The sequence below is a fragment of the Conger conger genome, chromosome 1, assembly GCF_963514075.1.
Source record: "Conger conger chromosome 1, fConCon1.1, whole genome shotgun sequence".
Taxonomy (NCBI): domain Eukaryota; kingdom Metazoa; phylum Chordata; class Actinopteri; order Anguilliformes; family Congridae; genus Conger; species Conger conger.
This window is the reverse complement of record NC_083760.1, coordinates 68,940,648-68,958,498: the sequence shown is the minus strand read 5'-3', so window position 1 is coordinate 68,958,498 and position 17,851 is coordinate 68,940,648. Positions and strand designations below refer to the sequence as shown.

Sequence of the window (17,851 nt, the reverse complement as noted above, 5' to 3'; positions counted from 1 at the left end):
GCTGGAGATGTGTGTTTCTGCAGGAGCTACAGTGCTGGCGATGTGAGTGTTTCTGCAGTATCTACAGTGCTGGAGATGTGTGTGTTTCTGCAGTATCTACAGTGCTGGAGATGTGAGTGTTTCTGCAGTATCTACAGTGCTGGAGATGTGTGTGTTTCTGCTGTATCTACAGTGCTGGAGATGTGTGTTTCTGCAGGAGCTACAGTGCTGGAGATGAGTTGTTTTGGCAACACCCGCAGTAATGAAAATGTGGTTCTGTGTTTTGTCTTTATTGAATATGTCTGAACATTCTGTATTAGCTTTGAACTTTAAGCTACCCAAGTACCTGTGACTTTGCAAAGGGTATCACGAAATGAAAACCACCTGCGCATTAAAAATGGCTATTATTCTAGAGCCGATTTTTGAGTGTCGTATTACAGCTGCCATGTAGGGGCAGGATGGGATACGGTGAGGGGCGGACTGAACAGGAAGTGGGCAGGGGACCAGCTGTCGAATAAGGCCTGGTGAAAATCCCTGACCTATAGGAAGGAATGCCAGGCGTGTAGGGCACACTGGCCAGGCAGGAGACGCAGACAAACACACACAGTGCCACCAATACGTGTCCCTTACTAAACCTAAGCTGTCCTAAATCAACACTGCAGAATACAGTGCAAGTCCATGATTTAGGAGCCTCTCTAAGCTGTGAGAATGCTGGGTGATGTAGGGTGTGTGAATATGTTGACACAGAACGGTGTAGGGTGTGTAAGTGATGCACGTGTGCTGTACACGTGGGGTGATGTCATAAAGCTTCAAAGTTGTGTGAGGTGATTGGCTGTGGCTGAGAAAATCAGAACATTCCCCCATGATGCAGTAAAGAACATGCATATTGTGCATCCCCAAATCTGTACAATCAGAGTGAGCCATTCTTCAGTATCCAGCTGCATACTGTCCTGCACTGTGGAGGGTAATACATACAGTGCTACACAGCAACAATCTGCCTCAATCAACTCATTCATTTCCTCCTTTTTTTACTCCAATGTGTAACATGCAAAAATCACATGTACACAGACATTTTCATTTCTTTAATACATTTGTAAAAAAAGAAAAAAATGGCAATAAAATAATAATAAACAATTATATTACATTTTCATCATTTTCAGAGACTGTACAGAGGCTGGGTCTCCAGCTAATGCCTCCATATTTACTGCATCTAATATCCTGTAGGGCCACAGAAACTATACCTTACATCTACATAAATGTCTGGTAACCATGATGACATTCAAAATGCTTTTTATTTTGGTTGCATTGCTTGGTCCTTGGTCAGACTCACAGACATTCTCTTCAGGCAACTTTCCCTTTCAATATGAATAATTCCACCCAAAATCTAAAATTCACCATTTTTAATTTATACCAAATGTTGCCCATTTTTTTAATTTTTATTTTAATTAAATATGAAAAGCAAAGATGCTTTCCAAATTAATTATATATACAGTTTTAAATATCAAATAATTTACTCTGAAGAGCAGTGAACTGTTAAACTAAATTAAATCAATATTTGTTGTGACTACACTTCACTTTTAAAACAGCAAGTCCTGGTAAATAAAACTTTCATTCAATAAGTGGATTATTTTGACAATCATTAGCTTCAAAATAAGCTAAAATCACCAGTTGAATCAAACAAGTACAATTTTGTAAATCATTACCTGTTCAGACAATTTTAGAAAAAGAAATCTGGATGGCTTGAGAAAAACATGAAAAACATGAAATTCAGATTTTTTTGGTGGCGTATCCCCATCACACTTTGTGTAGAAAATGGCACTTCAAGCCTTAATTTAAGTTCCACTCATACTGAACAATACAATCATGCCAAGAATGTATAGACATAATAACAAAAACATTCACAATGCAATGGAAAAACTGCCTAATGGTAACATATAAAGCAAAAGAAGATCCATTGAGGCTACGAATCCATCCTAAATAATTACAATGTATGCATTTACGATACTGCGTATAATACACACTAGCTATAAATAAGTTAACGAAAATTGGCATGTTCTGCTTCCTTCAAAATAAAATCTACGTAAGAAAATTCACGATACAATGCACTTGTTAATTATTAACTGAACATGATTGCAGCCCCTTACTGCAGAGATGTAGAATACAGTCCATGGCAGGCTGCAGAGGTGTTTTAAGATTATTCTGGCTCAATAACTTCAATTAATTAACTGCATTTGTTTATATTGGTGTATTACCAAAAATGCACTACGGTGAAATATTTCAGTATAGCGCACATGTTCAACCTTTGGCTGTAATGTGCTCATGCTGTCAAAACCAGCAAAATTGAGTACATTTCTCAGTTAATAAAGAGTTAAATGACACAGGACCATAAAACAGCATACCCACAGCCTCTCCATGAGCTGAGGCTGGCACTGAACCTGCCCATTTTACACTGAATGTATCATCATTTTTACCTCTCAATAAAAACAAGAATAAATAAAGTGCCTTAAATATTACATATCTACAGTCTTTATCATTTGTGCATGTGGACGCCCAGCAGTTTCTGAGGTTGTATGCCGATGGTTACACAAGCTTTGCCGTTTTTTTGTTCCATTTGGCAGCGCCAGCTGAGGCCTGTACAGCCGCATTAACCCTGTGACTCCTGCCAGCACAAATACAAAATGTAGATAAAAGCATCACTTCTCTTGCATAATACTGTAACATTTTCTATGGAAGCGCACAAAAATGTATGTTCACATTTTGCAACATGCCTCTGTGGGACTCAGGAGAATGGCCAGATTTAAAAGCCATCCTATTGCGCATTGCATTGTGTTGAATAGAACCCAGGTCTGTGCATACACCTTCTCATGCCACTGGACTAATGTCTACAGTGAATATTTACGGGGGGGAAATTGTAGTTGGTGACGTCACAGTTAAACAAGAATACTGCCTCCAGCATCCACAAATTGACACTCATGTAGCAATAGCATTGTGTGATGTGACAAACCTTGAGTTGAGCTTTCCAACATCTGATCAGTACCTCCGCATTTTCACATATCTATTTAAGAATGGCACATCGCTCTAATTCAACTATTCTGTGAATGTGAGCGAACAAGCTGCTTCTTTGTACTGCAGAACACATTTATCCCTTTATGGATGTTCTTTGACAACTTTTGAAGTTAAAACTTCATAATATAGGACAAAATATTTGCTAGGAAATATATTAAATGGAATTAACTAAAATACAAAAAGTTGCCAAAGTAGTACATATGACTTTTGTCTTAATAATAAAACTGTAGCCCTTATCTATGAAAGTTACAGGAGAAACCTTTACACCTTCAAGATGTAACAGAGTAGCATAGCTTAAATATCTGTAGGACATCATCATTGAACTAGATGAAAAAGATGATTTTGAGATGAAACTGGTGTCAAGCATTCAGGTATTGGAGTCTCGTAACAGGTGAACACTGAACTTTCTGAAGAACTGCATTTCACCAAAACTGGGCATAGTCCAACTTCACACTCCCAAACTGAGCATGCTCTGTCCTTGTGGCACTTCACTGAGGAGTTCCAAAACCCCTTCACTGAGCAATGCTCATACTGGACAGCTTTCACTGAGCATGCTCCACCTGCACACCCCTACTGGGCATGCTCAGTCCTCACACCTCCTCTGAGCATGCTCAGTCCACACAGCTGTCACTAGACTGGCCAATCCTCTTGCCTTCACACCTCACACTGAGCATGTCCTGTTCAACAGCCATTTTGAGCATACGCCACTGCCACACCCCCACCCCCTCATGGCTTCACCGAGCATGCTGCTGCTCACACCACCTCGTCAGACTCCAGGCCATACTCCTCATACAAAGCGTCCAGCATAGCCAGCTGCCTCCCCATGGCGGGCAGATACATGCCCAGGTCCCTGCGCATGCCGGAGTCAAAGCCATCCTTCAGCTCCTCGCCCTCCTTGGTCACCAGCGCTGCCATGAAGCCCCCGTAGGACGGGGCGGCTCTTAAGGCCAGCTGAGCGCAGAGACACAGGACACACAGTCAGGACATTTTAACGATGATGTGGACAGAATGAACCTGAACACAGGGCTAACTCAACTTACAGCAAAGACTCCTCGTACTACCCATCCATGGTACTGCCGCAAGGTCTTCCCATAAGCATTGTCTGCATGGAAACAGAATTTGGAAAAACTTTTTTCATTAAGAAGTTCATACAGGAAGAGGCCAAGGAGACAATATGAACAGTTTTCAGCTTTTGGAGAAATGCTTAACTGCATTCCATATTCACACTTTGCCAGATATTGTGCTTACACTATGTGAACACTCTGGTAGGAGACACACCCAACACTGTCAGTGATCATAAACTACTGGATGGCTGCATGGTTTTTGGGGGGGTTTTGCACTTAAGTGCATAATTTTAGTCATGAATTGACAAATGCATCCGCAAACCGCGTTTGGACTGAATCGTTAGAATCGGCTGTGCTGACACCAGTATGTAGACCCTACAGTACTGGGGTTTGACATCTGTCCTACATGAAAATAAGACTCACTGAGTGTACTCTATTTTAATACTTTCAGGACACTTACTGAGTGCAGCATGGATGTCCCGTTCTCCTGCGTTTATTTCCGACAGGAACTCCTTGAGGAACTTGAGGCCTCGTTTGAGCCAGAGCAGGGCCTCAGTGGCAGAGTTGCGCACCTGGGCCACGCCCGCCTCCACCTCATGCAGGACCATGGTCTGCAGTGTTGGGAAGCACTCTGGGGCTGACACCAGCTTCTGGTTGATTTTCTGCAGGCAGACACCACAGCATCCGCATCAACTCCAGAGCACCAGCCACATCAGACAGACCTCATTCTGACTGCATATCACAGCTATCAACAAAGGAATATGGAATGCATGAAATGTCAATTCTACATTTGAATTAAAATTTTGAATTTTTAGCAGGGAACATTGGCTACCTTGTTCAAAGCCAAGTAAGCTATACACATTGTGAATGATATTTCAAACTTTATTTCAGTGGCCTAAGTTAGTTTAACTCACATTTTGACCCACATTTTGCTAACATACATTAAATTCCTATTCTTATATGTATATTATTATACCCATAATGGTGTTGATTTTGGCTGCAATATGCGCTCATAAAGAATGCTCAGACAAGTGCGAACATTTGTACGTGATACATAAAAACCTGAGACAAGTAATGAGCTTTTTCATATAATGATTAATGAACTAGACTTGGAAGTGAGCAGTTCAAATCCCAAGTGGTGCACTGACATTGTACCCTTGAACAATGCACTTAACTGAATTACTTAAAAAAACGTCAACAAAAAATGTTCTGCTTTTCTTTTCTTTTAGTCTCCATTAGCAAAACACTGGAAGATTACTTGAGATATGAGGATTGTTCTGAAAGCTTTCAAAATTGCCTCTTTTCTTGCATGGAAAGAACACTTGAAAGATTTGCAGTGTGGTACAACTTCAGTTAGCCATAGTGGCAGTTAATAAAGAACGTGTTTCAGATACATAAAATACTGAGCAAAAGAGCAGGGAAGTAGATTGAAAACTTAACTTGATGGGTCTTTTAATGAAAGCTGACTCTTATGAGGGCTAAGCAGCAAAGCAAATAAATGATGCAGCTTGTCTTCTGCACATCCACTTTGGCTTGAAAAGCCTTGTGTGCTGATTAACAATGAATAATGGCTATGCAATCAGTAACTTCTGCCAACTGGTTACTTCAAAGGACAAAATTAAACATGTAAGCAAAACATTACATGTTTTTTTCTGAGTCGCTACGATTACTTCCATACTTTGGAGATTTTAAGATATTTTCGAGAAAGTGGGAATGCCGCCTTGTGGACATTTTGAGAAACTACCCCTTTCACATTTCCAAACCCTACATGTTGGTTGAAATCGGAAATCAATTTACCACTTACAATAACGTCAAACATGCTCATTGGCTAAGCAAATGTTGGCTAAGCCATTGTTGTCATGAAAAAAGCAACACTTGAAACTTTTAAAAACTTTTTTAGCCTAGCTTAAAATGCCAAAAGCAAATATTTCAACATCCATAAAGATCAGTGCACATGCTCTTCAGACATTATTACCTTAATATTGCCCACAAAATCCATTTTAACAGGAGCAAATACAGTGGGGCCCAGCTTGTCTGAGGAAAGAGAGTTAAATGTCATCGTAGTGTTGAAAACAATTTCAGTACACCAGTAGGTATACAGGAACACATACATTTTAACTAAAGCATATAATATGCATATGTACGCCTTTGTGTCATCTCTCATACAATTTGTGTAGTATATGTACTCTATGTATGCATTTATATAATTGTCATTTTATTGAGCTACCAGAATAATGACAGACAATCTAATGTTTCTATAAAAATCACATTTCATCAATCAGTATTCCTTGACAAAAATGCAATGTTTTGTCTAATTTAATAGGAACTATAAGGTATGGCTATACATGTAACAGGTTGCAATGTGTTGAGATTAGTTTTTAAGCAATGTAGCAGTGTTTCTCTGTGAAGTCTTTGTCTTTCTGTCTAATACAGTGACAGTGTATTGCAGTGGTTAGGGAAACTGGAGTGGACTTGTACCCAAATGGCTACAAGTTATAATCCACCAGCATATTACACTAGAATGGGGAACTTGTTTCATGAAATGTGCAGGTGTAAAATATAATCTTTCTACTAAAAAGATCAATATTCTAATGTAAGCATGACTCTCCCCAAACCAGACAGATACATACTGTATGTTATTTGCTCTCTATAACTGCTGTTCTCAAGTATACCAGCTCCTGTCTTGTTCAGACAGCCTTGCATACTGCTGGTTGTGACTGTACACTTACCAGATATGTGTGCACTGCTTATAACAGCAAGAGGAACCCTGTTGCCCACTTGTCAAGTCCGTGCCAACCGTTGACACCCACTGCTTCTATCAGTGTTTTTCATGCATTATCTCAGGTCTGACAATATTTGTCACTGTATGTGCTATAAAACACAATCAAACAGCAACAGCAGCCACCACCCCATCCAACCACCCACACCCATAAATTCCATGTAGTGTGAGAGAATACAAAGTATTTCAGGAGACCCACAACCATCCAGATTCAGAGTGGACGTGCTGAAGATAGACAATTAAGAGTCACTGCCAGCCGCCACCACAGAGATACAGCATGCGTGGGGGAAATACTGGGTGAAGGCAGGAGCTAGTGAATACAGTGTAAACTGTATTCATTTAATCTTTCCCATGTCAATGTTTACTCAGTTTCCTATCAAAAAAAAGGTGTGTTATGACTGGTGTACATAGTTTTATAGATATGCCACTTATAAACAATACAATATCTGTCTGAACTGTTCTCACCTGCTTTGTTTTCAGACATGGCATATGTCCTATATATAATTTCAGAATAAACATGATTCATGCAAAGCATCTTTGAGCACTGAAAACACCAGGAGAAGCAGAGTGAAGGAAGAAGAGTCCCTTACAGATAAGAATAGAGGGAGAGAATATAGCCATCCTACCTAATAATGGCACTAAAGCATAGCAAGAATCCAAAAAGGGCTGTGTGGGGATACCACTGTCGTCCTCCAGTCTTATATCACTAAATCTAAAAGTCAAAAAACATTCAAAAAAGGAGAGAAGATTAGTGCAAGGTCAAGTCAAAATCAGTGTTTTTATTAAAGGTTAATACATCCCACAACAAATCGGGTACATTGCAACTGGGGTAAGGAAGCAACACGTTTAATTTCACCTGAATATTTAAACATAGAAACTGATTCTATTAGCAATAAAATGTGCTATTTTCTTCAGTTAGGTCTAACTACTGAGTTATTTAGTGTGCTTCCAGCTATTAATGTTGCATAGGACTTGTTATTTTTTGTGTAGTAATTTGTGCATGAAGTTTACAAATACTGCAGATAAGACAATTCTGAGAGGTTTTTATACAATATTATGCAACGGTCCTCAATCTTGCTGATAAAAATACTTCCACATTAAAGGTGACACCAATTCTGTGCCTTTTTTTTTTTTTTTTTTTAAACCACCTTAAGAAATCTTAGGAGTATAGACATAATAAAAACCAAGAATGAACAGATTTTTAAAAAAAGGTTTCCAAAAGGACTGCAGAGAGCACTTTTTTAAAAAACCTTCCAAAAAGGACTGCAGAGAGCGCGGTAATATTTCTTTGAAGCAAGGTGCACAACAGAAATATACGAAGGGGACAAAGATACTGAGATTCCCTTCCTTTGATAGTGTCCATTTGTGAAAACTGCATCTACTCATTTGACTGATGAACTGCCATTACAACTGTGCACTTCACAGATACACTTTCTACACATTACCAGTACACTACATGATGCAGCAGTTGACATGTCCTTGATCATACTGCGATACTACACAACATACTGTAATACTGTATGAGGTGTACATACTGTACATAAACCATACACTACATCGTACACCTTTTTCACAAAAAAAACCATGTTCAGTGTTTTTTCGTGAGAACAACTTTGCTGCCACCATATTGATACAGTGAAACCATTTTACAGCAGTATTTCCTCAACATTGCCCAGATGAGGCCTTCATGGAGGCGGATCTTCATACCTGTGACTCATAGTGCTGAAGAAGGTGTCCACCTGCTCCTGCTCTTCCTGTTCTACCTCATCTGAGGCAGGGCTGTCTTCCTGCTCTCCCTCCTTTTGATCAGGGACCCCGTCCAGCTGGTCATGAGGCTGGCTGGGGCCCACTTCTTGTTGGACTTGATCATGCTGATTTTCCTGCTCGAGTGAGCTTGCTGTTGTGTCCTCCCCCACCCCTCCTTCACTCTGCTCCTTTCCAGATGAGGCCTGGCCATCTTGGGAATGTGTGTCCAAACTGTCCACAATGTCTTCAGGCTCCTTGTGCCCTGCTTCTGGGATGGACACTAAACACCACACCACATAAAATTCAAGTACATAGGTGTTTAGCCTACTTCTCCATGAACACAGAGCACTGTATGCTAACAGACCGCCAAAACTAACAGGTAAAATATGAGAGAAATTAGGCTTTCAGTTTTGGTTCATATGTACTGCTCATGAGAACTCCATTCAAAACCATTCTAAATAATACATACAATTACAACAAAAATCCAACTCAATGACCCCATTACACAGAACCGACTGTTCGCCACTACAGGCATGTCGTATTTCAGCTTGCACCCCAAACCCAACATTGGTGGGGTGTGGACGTACCCTCAGGCTGGGGTTGTGTGTCCAGGGGAGGTGGCCTGGGCTGCTCTGGTGTCACCGGGGCAGATGCAGGTCCCTCCTGTGCTAAATCCATGGCACTTCCTGAGATGTTTATTTCTTTCCTCCTAAAAAACCCAGAGCAGAGATTAGAATGATTCGGTTTCTTACCAGCAAACAAAAAGCAGTAAATGCTTATCTGACGTAACATGATTTTTTATTTATTTATGTTTTGCCATTATGAATTTTCCCATTAGGTAACAAGGGTATTGGTAAAGAATTCATTATCCGGAACAACATACACAGGAGCCAAATGAGATTAATTTCCTACACAAATTATATATTAATGTTTCTCTGGACAGGACAGAAACAATTCAGTGCACCCCAGCTCACACAGAGACACATACACAAAGTATGACAAATGTAATCTTAAGCAATATCTTAACCAGAATGTGGGAACAACATACTTCTCCACAAGGCTTTGACTTGATTGGTAGACTGGTCTGACCTGTGAGGACAAGAAGAATTTAAAACATCGCAATAAATTCTGAATATGTAGTATTTGTTGACCTCCTGCTCTGCAGGACAAGTGTCCATGTAAACAGCTGCCTTTTTAAATGCAATTAATTATTTTCCTCAATTTACTTTTCTCACAATCAGCAAAACGTACCTGTAGCCCCATCCCACTGCTACAATACCCTCTGTCACATCAAGAAAAAGCAACCAATTGTGCAAGATCCAAAGAGTATGCTTCAACCTGCCAGTTATTATAATGGTTTAATCCACAGGCCAAATTGTTAAGTCAATGTGCAGGAGGAGATTACAGCTGGTGATCGATTTAGTGTAATGGTGTAATGAAGAGGGGGAAACCCTGACTGAAATCCAGGAAAAGAAATATACCGCAGAATTGTACATCATCTAGCACAGATACCAGCCACAGATGGAAGTGAGATGGACAGGATGATTTCATTCTGGAATGTGGGGAGCATGGCTGCAGCAAGAAAAGTGTTATAGCTGGACAGACCATCTGGGATGTCCTATATTGCTTTTCTATACATAAAAGTAGATCATCTCAATAAAGTTCTGACACTTAACCTTGTGAGGTTTGATGGCGGCGACAGGGGGTGATGCGGGTGGGCTCTGGGCCAAGAGGTCAGGGTTAAAAGCCCGACTGGCGATCTGCATGCATTCCTCCAGGGTCTTCAGGAAGGTTGTACAGGTGGATTTCACTAGTGGGCCCACACCCTCACCAGCCTGTTACATGAAAAAGCAGTATAAGAGTGACCACAGAACTGAACCATTACCAGGAACATTAGGGTGATGAAGTGAAACATCCAGTGCAGTAGGCTGGACTGTGATGTCTGCTGGATGCATACCTGCACAACATCTCCTGGCTCCTCGGACTGAGAATCCTCCTTGATCTTGTTCACTTGTTGCAGGAGGAGATCACAGTACAGCCTCAGTTCAGACATCTTGGTTTTCAAGGCCTCTGTGCTCTCCTGGAGCTCTGGTTGGGCAAGAAAGAGAAGGAAGAGATTAATTTGGGGAGGGGGAGTTACATACTTGGTAGCAGGGGACAGTCGAGGGTGAGGTGGATGGTGACACAGAAAACAGTGGAAAAAGAAAAGATATTGGTTGGGTTTAAGATATTGGTCATAATTAACCCTTAGGCCAGCAAAGGCACTGAAACACAACAGCACTTACCTTTCTCCCTCTTTGTCCTGTTGTCTGTGAGACAGGCCTTTGCTGTTCCCAAAGCAACCAGCCATTTTTGCCTCTCTGCTGCATTGATGGCTCTGAGGTAGAAATACTGTTCTCCAGGAATGGTCAGGTCCATGCGCGTGACATCAGAGGGATGTACTGTGAACACAGACAAGTAGCTATTGTACAAAAGCATGCATTGTTTCTATGCAATCATAACATAGGAGCAATGCTCAGTTAGACAGTCCCAACATTTAGAATTCACTTCTGTAAGGGCCATTACTTGTTGCATGTTTGATTCATACAATTTTATATGTATTCTGCCGCACTTTCCCAGACAAACAAAAAAACAAATGACTAATAAGCGGCTTTAAGCTCCGATTACATATACAGGTTAAAGGCTACTCTAAGGTGAAAACTGTTCTGAGGGTTTATTTGACCCCAGAACAATTTGTTTTCTTCAGTCATCAACTGTGGCCTAGCAATCAGGTGACCACTTCTCTCTTTATTCTTAATGATGTTCCAAATGGTTTCTTTTGGTAAGCCTATGTGCCAGACTGCTTTTCTTATTTCTCAGCCTCATAATGGCATAATTGACAGTCATTGTCACAACTCTTGTCCTCATGTTGACAAAATCCAATAACAGACCCCAAAGGCAATCAAAAGCCAAGAATCAGAATTACGTCAGAATAAAGCTTTCTTATATTTGCACTAAGAAAGTGACTGAATACACCTGACTAGTCAGAACCCAGCCATCCAATTACTTTTGGTCTCCTAAAATGGGGAGACTATGTATAAAAAGGGACACAATTCCTACACGCATCACCGAATATGGATGTTAACATCCTAAAAATAAAGGGACAGTGTGGACTTTAACCTCACATTCATTGTTTCATTTTAAATCCAATGTGCTGGACTACAGAGGCAAAAGAACATAAATTGTGTCACCAAATATGGACATGGATTTCACTGTATTATGACAGCGGTACATTTTCAGACATTGATTTAATATACATACATACATTTTCACAGATAAAGATTTAGTAGGCCATTACTATAGAAGTACAAGCTGTAATAAGTTATTCCACCTTGAATTTCACAGACTGAAATTTTGATGCTTCCCTTGCATCCTTTCCATGCATCTTCCTGGGAGTCGTAATATGACAGTGTCCCTCCGTCCAGTACAAACCAACGAGGCTGCCAGCCTGCAGACAATGGACAATGTAAGCAAAACCAAGAACTGTTGTTCTGCAACGAAACTTTCTGATGCTTTGCCTACTCGTGTTATGTTTTATCATTATCGCCCTCAAACAGTTTCAGCATAAAAGCTTACCAAGACTGAACAGTAGCTATACACTGATAATAACAATTATGCTATATTCATTTGGTAACTAGGTTACTCGACTGATTTAAAACAATTCCTGCAAGATTTCCAGGGGTCGAATGTTCTCGTGAAGGATTACAAGCTTCACAAGGGATCGATTGTCCCTGTTAAAGCTAAACCTGGCTGCGCAAAGCTTTGAAAATAGCGCTCTGTTTTGTATGAGTAGCTGTTTGAGCCATGAGTATTTGTAGCAAGAACTCTCCAGCCAAACACGATTCTTAAATTGTTGGCTGATCTTAGCTAGCTATTGCCTAGTTCAAACATCCTCACCCTATCAACATATCCATGACCGTTGACATTTGGATCGACTAGTTTTATCATCTACAGTGCTAGCTCGTTAGCTACAAGTCACAGCACAACACAAATAGCTACAGGAAAGTATATTCCGATATGGCGTAAACAGTCCATCGCCTAAACCATGATACAAGTAAATAGCAGAAATAACCGGTAGCCTAAAATATACGCAGCCTACCCATCGACGTTGCTAGCTACTTAGTCAATACATACCGCTTATATAATTAGTCCACTTATAGAGTATCCCTTCCATGACTTATTTTCTCTTTGCGTTACAGTGCATAATTAGGCTATAAGATATAAACCTCCACTCATCCGATGGCTTCCCTTTAATTCGAAAACGCAATTCCCGTAACTCTGAGAGGCAGCTTGGTGTTTCTATTTGCCTTTACGCTGCTTGTGGGCGCAGACAATTCGTGAATTGTAATCCATACGATCACCGGACCGGAAGACCAGCCCAATTCATGTTGGTGTCACATCACGTGGATACATAGAAAGACAAATCTTGTAAACCGCTGCGTCCGATTCGGTGAACAAACTAATTTTGGGTGGGTTTATTATGATGAGCAAATGTCTGAACCAATATTCTGAGGGATATCATGTGGGAGGCGTAGTTAGCACAAATTCCCGCCAATCATGAGCAAGGAAAATCGTACAAGACACACAAGGGAACTTTTGTTGCCACTAGAATTAACAAACGAGATACTTTGTGTCTGCCACGTATTCGGGTATTTTGTAGTGGGTAGAGACTGCATTTTTGTAACTCAGTCGGCATAATTTCATGCATATATTGCTTCTTAAATTCTGAAATGTTACTCAGTTTTTTAAGTTGTTTTTGTACATCACTCTTCTTGTATGTGAGGGGAGCAAAGCTGCCAGAGCCGGAGGTGAAAATTGAAGTTTTGCACAAACCTTTTCTATGTCAGCGCAAGTCCAAGTATGGAGATATGCTTCTGGTGCACTACGAGGGATTGCTGGAGAGCAATGGCACTATGTTTCATTCCAGGTGACCTGTTGATGCAGATTATCGTTAGATGATACGCATCGTGTGCATGTCTGTTTTCAAAATCCAGTATAACGGGGAATAGTGTGCATGTTTCAAAAAAGATACGGTTATACGATTTATTTGGTTCAAAATCTGGCAATAAACAGCCCCCTTTTCATACGCATGCCATTTAGACTTTATAAGTGTCTCATAAACGTTATGAAATGCTTTAATACACATTTCTGATTAAACGTTATTAGAAATGTCATTTTTGTATTTATTTATTAGTCGTACTGCTAAAAGCATACGATTTGTTTATAAAGTAGCAATGAAAGTGTAGGCCTTCTTCATGAACTCAATTTTTAAATAAAGTTTTCATTCTTGTGAAATTAGACCAGGAGAACACTATTATAAGCAGCCTCGTAGGCTGGTGTTTCATTTAGACTGTCTTATTTAGTGACATCTGAATTTTAAGCGTAGCAAAAAGGTTGATCGTTGACACTTCCCATCTAGTTATATTTCAATGAACTGGCTTCTCGGTCATATTTTCACCGTTATTCCAGTTCAGATTAACGCTATTTGTTGGAATATTCTAGGTGCTCTCCTTGTGATTGAATATGTGTGGCTGTGGGTTTTTCGGCAGCCGTACCAATGGCGAGAACCCGGTGTGGTTCACTTTGGGGAACCGAGAGGTGATCAAGGGCTGGGACAAGGGTCTGCAGAACATGTGCGCAGGAGAACGGAGGAAACTGACTGTTCCCCCCACTCTGGCCTATGGGAAGGAGGGAAAAGGTAGAAACCGCTCTTCCATGTAAACATTTGGCGAAACGCAAGTATTTCACAATTCCTGAGAACTGCAGTATATAGACCAGACAAAACATCCAGTTTGTTATTTGGCTGCAATTTAAATAAGCTGTCACTAAACGCATTCAGTCGCATTTGTAGTCTTAAATGCAATATTTTATGAGAGAATATCATACTATCATATGACGAAATTGGAAATTTAAGATGCAGTGGAACAGTTATAAATCAGATATTGAAGATACCAGAGGTTTTGACTTGTCTACTAGTTTTGGTTGGCTTTTAAAAACAATTGGATTCTCATATCCCGGCAATTCTAGCAATTGCATACTGCAGCTTATCTATTTTATGAAATAAAATTGAACGGTTACATTTTTGGATGAATTATACTGTGAATTTTTAAACATTTTAACAGAACATGCCTTTGGAATCCAGTATGCCTTTTAATCTATGTTGTTTAGCATTTGCTCATGTATAAACCATTATATGACACAACTCGTGAATCCAACTAAAATGCCTGAAAAGTAATTGAGAACTATGAACACAAAGTGAGCTGGGGTAAAATTGATTGAGGTCTTTTTTCCTGTCCATACTATTTGCTACAAGTGCACCTAATCAGTTGTACTTGCAGCCTGTCTCCCCACTAAACATTTAACCTGGATTTACCCAAAGATTATCTCAGCATCCCCCAGCATTATTGTCTTGTGGTGTGTGCTATTAGACAAAGATTTTTCAGCATACTCTAGCATCAAAATGTTTTATGTAGGATACTCCCTCTGTTTATTTAGGAAAAATCCCCCCTGACAGCACACTGATCTTCGACATAGAGGTCATGGAGATCAGAAATGGTCCCAGATCTCATGAGTCTTTCCAGGAAATGGATCTGAACGATGACTGGAAGCTCTCCAAAGACGAGGTCTGTTGTTCTGAATTTTTCTCAGTAACACACCATATATCAGGATTTTTATATCAGGATTGCTTAAAATTGTCTCCAATTAATTATTTCCTCTGCAAAACAGTGTTCCTGCTGCACAGTCACCCCCTTCTTTCCATTTTGACATGGTGCCTGGAATTTTCCTCTTCTCAGGGTTTCAAATGTTTATTGCTAAACTTGTATTCTAATTAAGCCTACAGATGAAATTGTGTAATCCTTTACCCCCTGGTCAGTGCATAATCTAGTTTTTGAAATGCTACTAATTAAGAATGAACTCTGATGAAGGAAAAGAGTAATGGTTATTATTATATGTGGACTTATTACTGAGTTCTCATGACAGTATATGGAGTTTCCTCTGCTGTTGTACAAAGATGAACAGAAATGTATACTCAGAGCTTGTGATCACACTCTGAAACTGCACAATTCTGGTATGGACATAGGACACACTGCCGAACAGTTGCACGTAAAAAAAACTGCAAGAATGAAGTGTGTAGCTATAGCATTACCCGATGACTCTCCTGTCCTGGTGGACACAGATTTATCATTGCTGTAGGAGATGCACATTATTGACCAGTGACAGGAGAAAGTCCAAAAGGTCTTGGTGAAATGAAGGTATGATTGTTCAGATGATGATTTACTTTTGCGCTTTTGTGTTCTCTTTTGCGACAGGTGAAGGAATATCTGCGGAAAGAGTTTGAGAAACATGGCTATTCTGCCAATGATACACACCATGAGGAAATGGTAGAAGATATTTTTAAGAATGAGGATGAAGATGAGGATGGATATATATCTGCCAGAGAATTTACTTTCCAACATGATGAACTATAGCTATACACCAAGTAGGGCTGCACGATATATCATAAATTTATCGTCATCGAGATATGAACATTAGAGATAAACGCATCACAAAAGACTGCTTGAACTGTGATGAATAGTATTTATTTAAATTGATGCTCTGTTAAATCGATTGGCTGTTCATGTGCAATAAAAGCATGTTGGAAATAATATATGTAATTGTTGAATATCGTCATCGCATATTGCATATTTTCCTCATATGGTGCGGCCCTAACACCAAGAGACTCAATACCTCAGTGCCAGAAAGTCAGCCCCTGGCAAAATGTAGTTTCTTTCAATGTAAAAACATGCTCATTTAGGAAATTAGACCTGAAAATGTGATATGTTGCTTGACTACATTTTAATGCAGTATTTTAAGCCGTAAAAGTGTAGAAGTTCCTTAAAGGTCACCACTTCAATTTTGGAAGCATTGTTACATTTTAAAGATTTTTGTGCATAAGACTTTGGTAGCTTTTCCACCCTAGACCAGGGGTCAGCCGAAGGGTGTGCTGGTTTTTTGTTTTCGCCTTAATACCAGCAACTGATTCAGACCCAAGAAACCAGGTGAGGCGAGTTAACTGTGTAATCCACTGCTTTAATCGATCAATTAAATGCTGAGTAACGACAAAAGCCAGCACACCCTGCGGCTCTCCAGGACCAGGGTTGCGGACCCCTGCCCTAGACAAACATGGATTTATGTCAGATGTCAACATTGTTGTACAATCAAATTTTTATACATTTTGTAATAAGATGGAACATTAAAGTTAATATTTAATATGAATTATTTTCTTAGTGTTTGTGTGCTTATTCTTAGCGGTGCAGTGATTGATATTTTTATTCTCTTGTATTTGACTACAATTGCAGTTTATACTTTAGCCAAGAGGTGGCAATGTAGTGTTGAAAAATTGCAGTGGAGACTACCTATGTAGTATATAACTTATCGGCTGTATATGCAAACTGTGGCATTCAGCTACATGCTATTTGATCTTTCAAAAAACATTGATCCAACCTCAATATTACATGGGTAGTGATTGGGTATGATTTCATTGCATAATAAATGAAAGAAATAAATATAACAATCTTAAAAGATTTAAGATATAAGTACTTTCAGCTGCCCTATATCAAATATTTAATTCTGATCATCCACCAGACTAACCCCTCCATCCAAGCAATGTTTAATCCTTAAATTTGTACAAGTACTTAATACAGATCAACTCTGTCAAAATCCATTTTTTTCATGTGGCCAGTTTGCCCTTTATGTGTCAAAGCTCCTCAGAGGAGTCTCATTCATGGGATTTTAGCTGTCGCAGAATCCAGTTCAGTTCAGAGCTGAATTATTTGACATTCATCAGTTTATAAAATTTAGCCAGTTGATTCAAGATATTATAGGAGGTACTGATTGGAGGAGATGATTTGGATTCCTGATGATAAGTTCCTCTTAAAATGCACAATGCGCACTTGGAGAGAAGGGAGCACACACAACTTAACCAAATTCAGTCAGGTAACTGGCACCAGCTGAGTCGTGCCTTTGTTACATAGGACATACGTACCTGTTTGACCTGGGGAGTTGCTAAGGAGTGATGATGATCAAAATACCTGGCACAATATAACTCTTCCTCCTATGAGTCACACTTATGCATTGTGGCACACCCTGCCACAGTCACTATTAGAATGCTTGGTAAGTGCTTTAGCTGGTTATGCCA

The 17,851-nt window shown here is 39.8% G+C and overlaps 2 protein-coding genes across 2 annotated transcripts; one reads left to right on the top strand and one right to left on the bottom strand.

Moving 5' to 3' along the window:
* Positions 1–1,252: 1,252 nt before the first annotated feature.
* plekha8 (pleckstrin homology domain containing, family A (phosphoinositide binding specific) member 8) lies at positions 1,253–13,007 on the bottom strand. The gene is made up of 13 exons (XM_061218526.1): positions 12,808–13,007; positions 12,005–12,121; positions 10,920–11,075; positions 10,592–10,722; positions 10,311–10,469; positions 9,683–9,723; positions 9,222–9,343; positions 8,596–8,914; positions 7,515–7,600; positions 6,085–6,143; positions 4,570–4,771; positions 4,086–4,147; positions 1,253–3,996 (listed from the first exon to the last, which is right to left on the bottom strand). The coding sequence occupies exons 1-13, from the start codon at positions 12,845–12,847 to the stop codon at positions 3,799–3,801; spliced, it is 1,692 nt and encodes a 563-aa protein (XP_061074510.1). The 5' UTR covers positions 12,848–13,007; the 3' UTR covers positions 1,253–3,798.
* Positions 13,008–13,270: 263 nt separating this feature from the next.
* Positions 13,271–16,929, top strand: fkbp14 (FKBP prolyl isomerase 14). The gene is made up of 4 exons (XM_061256090.1): positions 13,271–13,600; positions 14,223–14,371; positions 15,169–15,296; positions 15,984–16,929. Exons 1-4 carry the CDS (start codon positions 13,404–13,406, stop codon positions 16,140–16,142), a joined length of 633 nt encoding a protein of 210 aa, XP_061112074.1. The 5' UTR covers positions 13,271–13,403; the 3' UTR covers positions 16,143–16,929.
* The last annotated feature ends 922 nt before the right edge of the window (positions 16,930–17,851 follow it).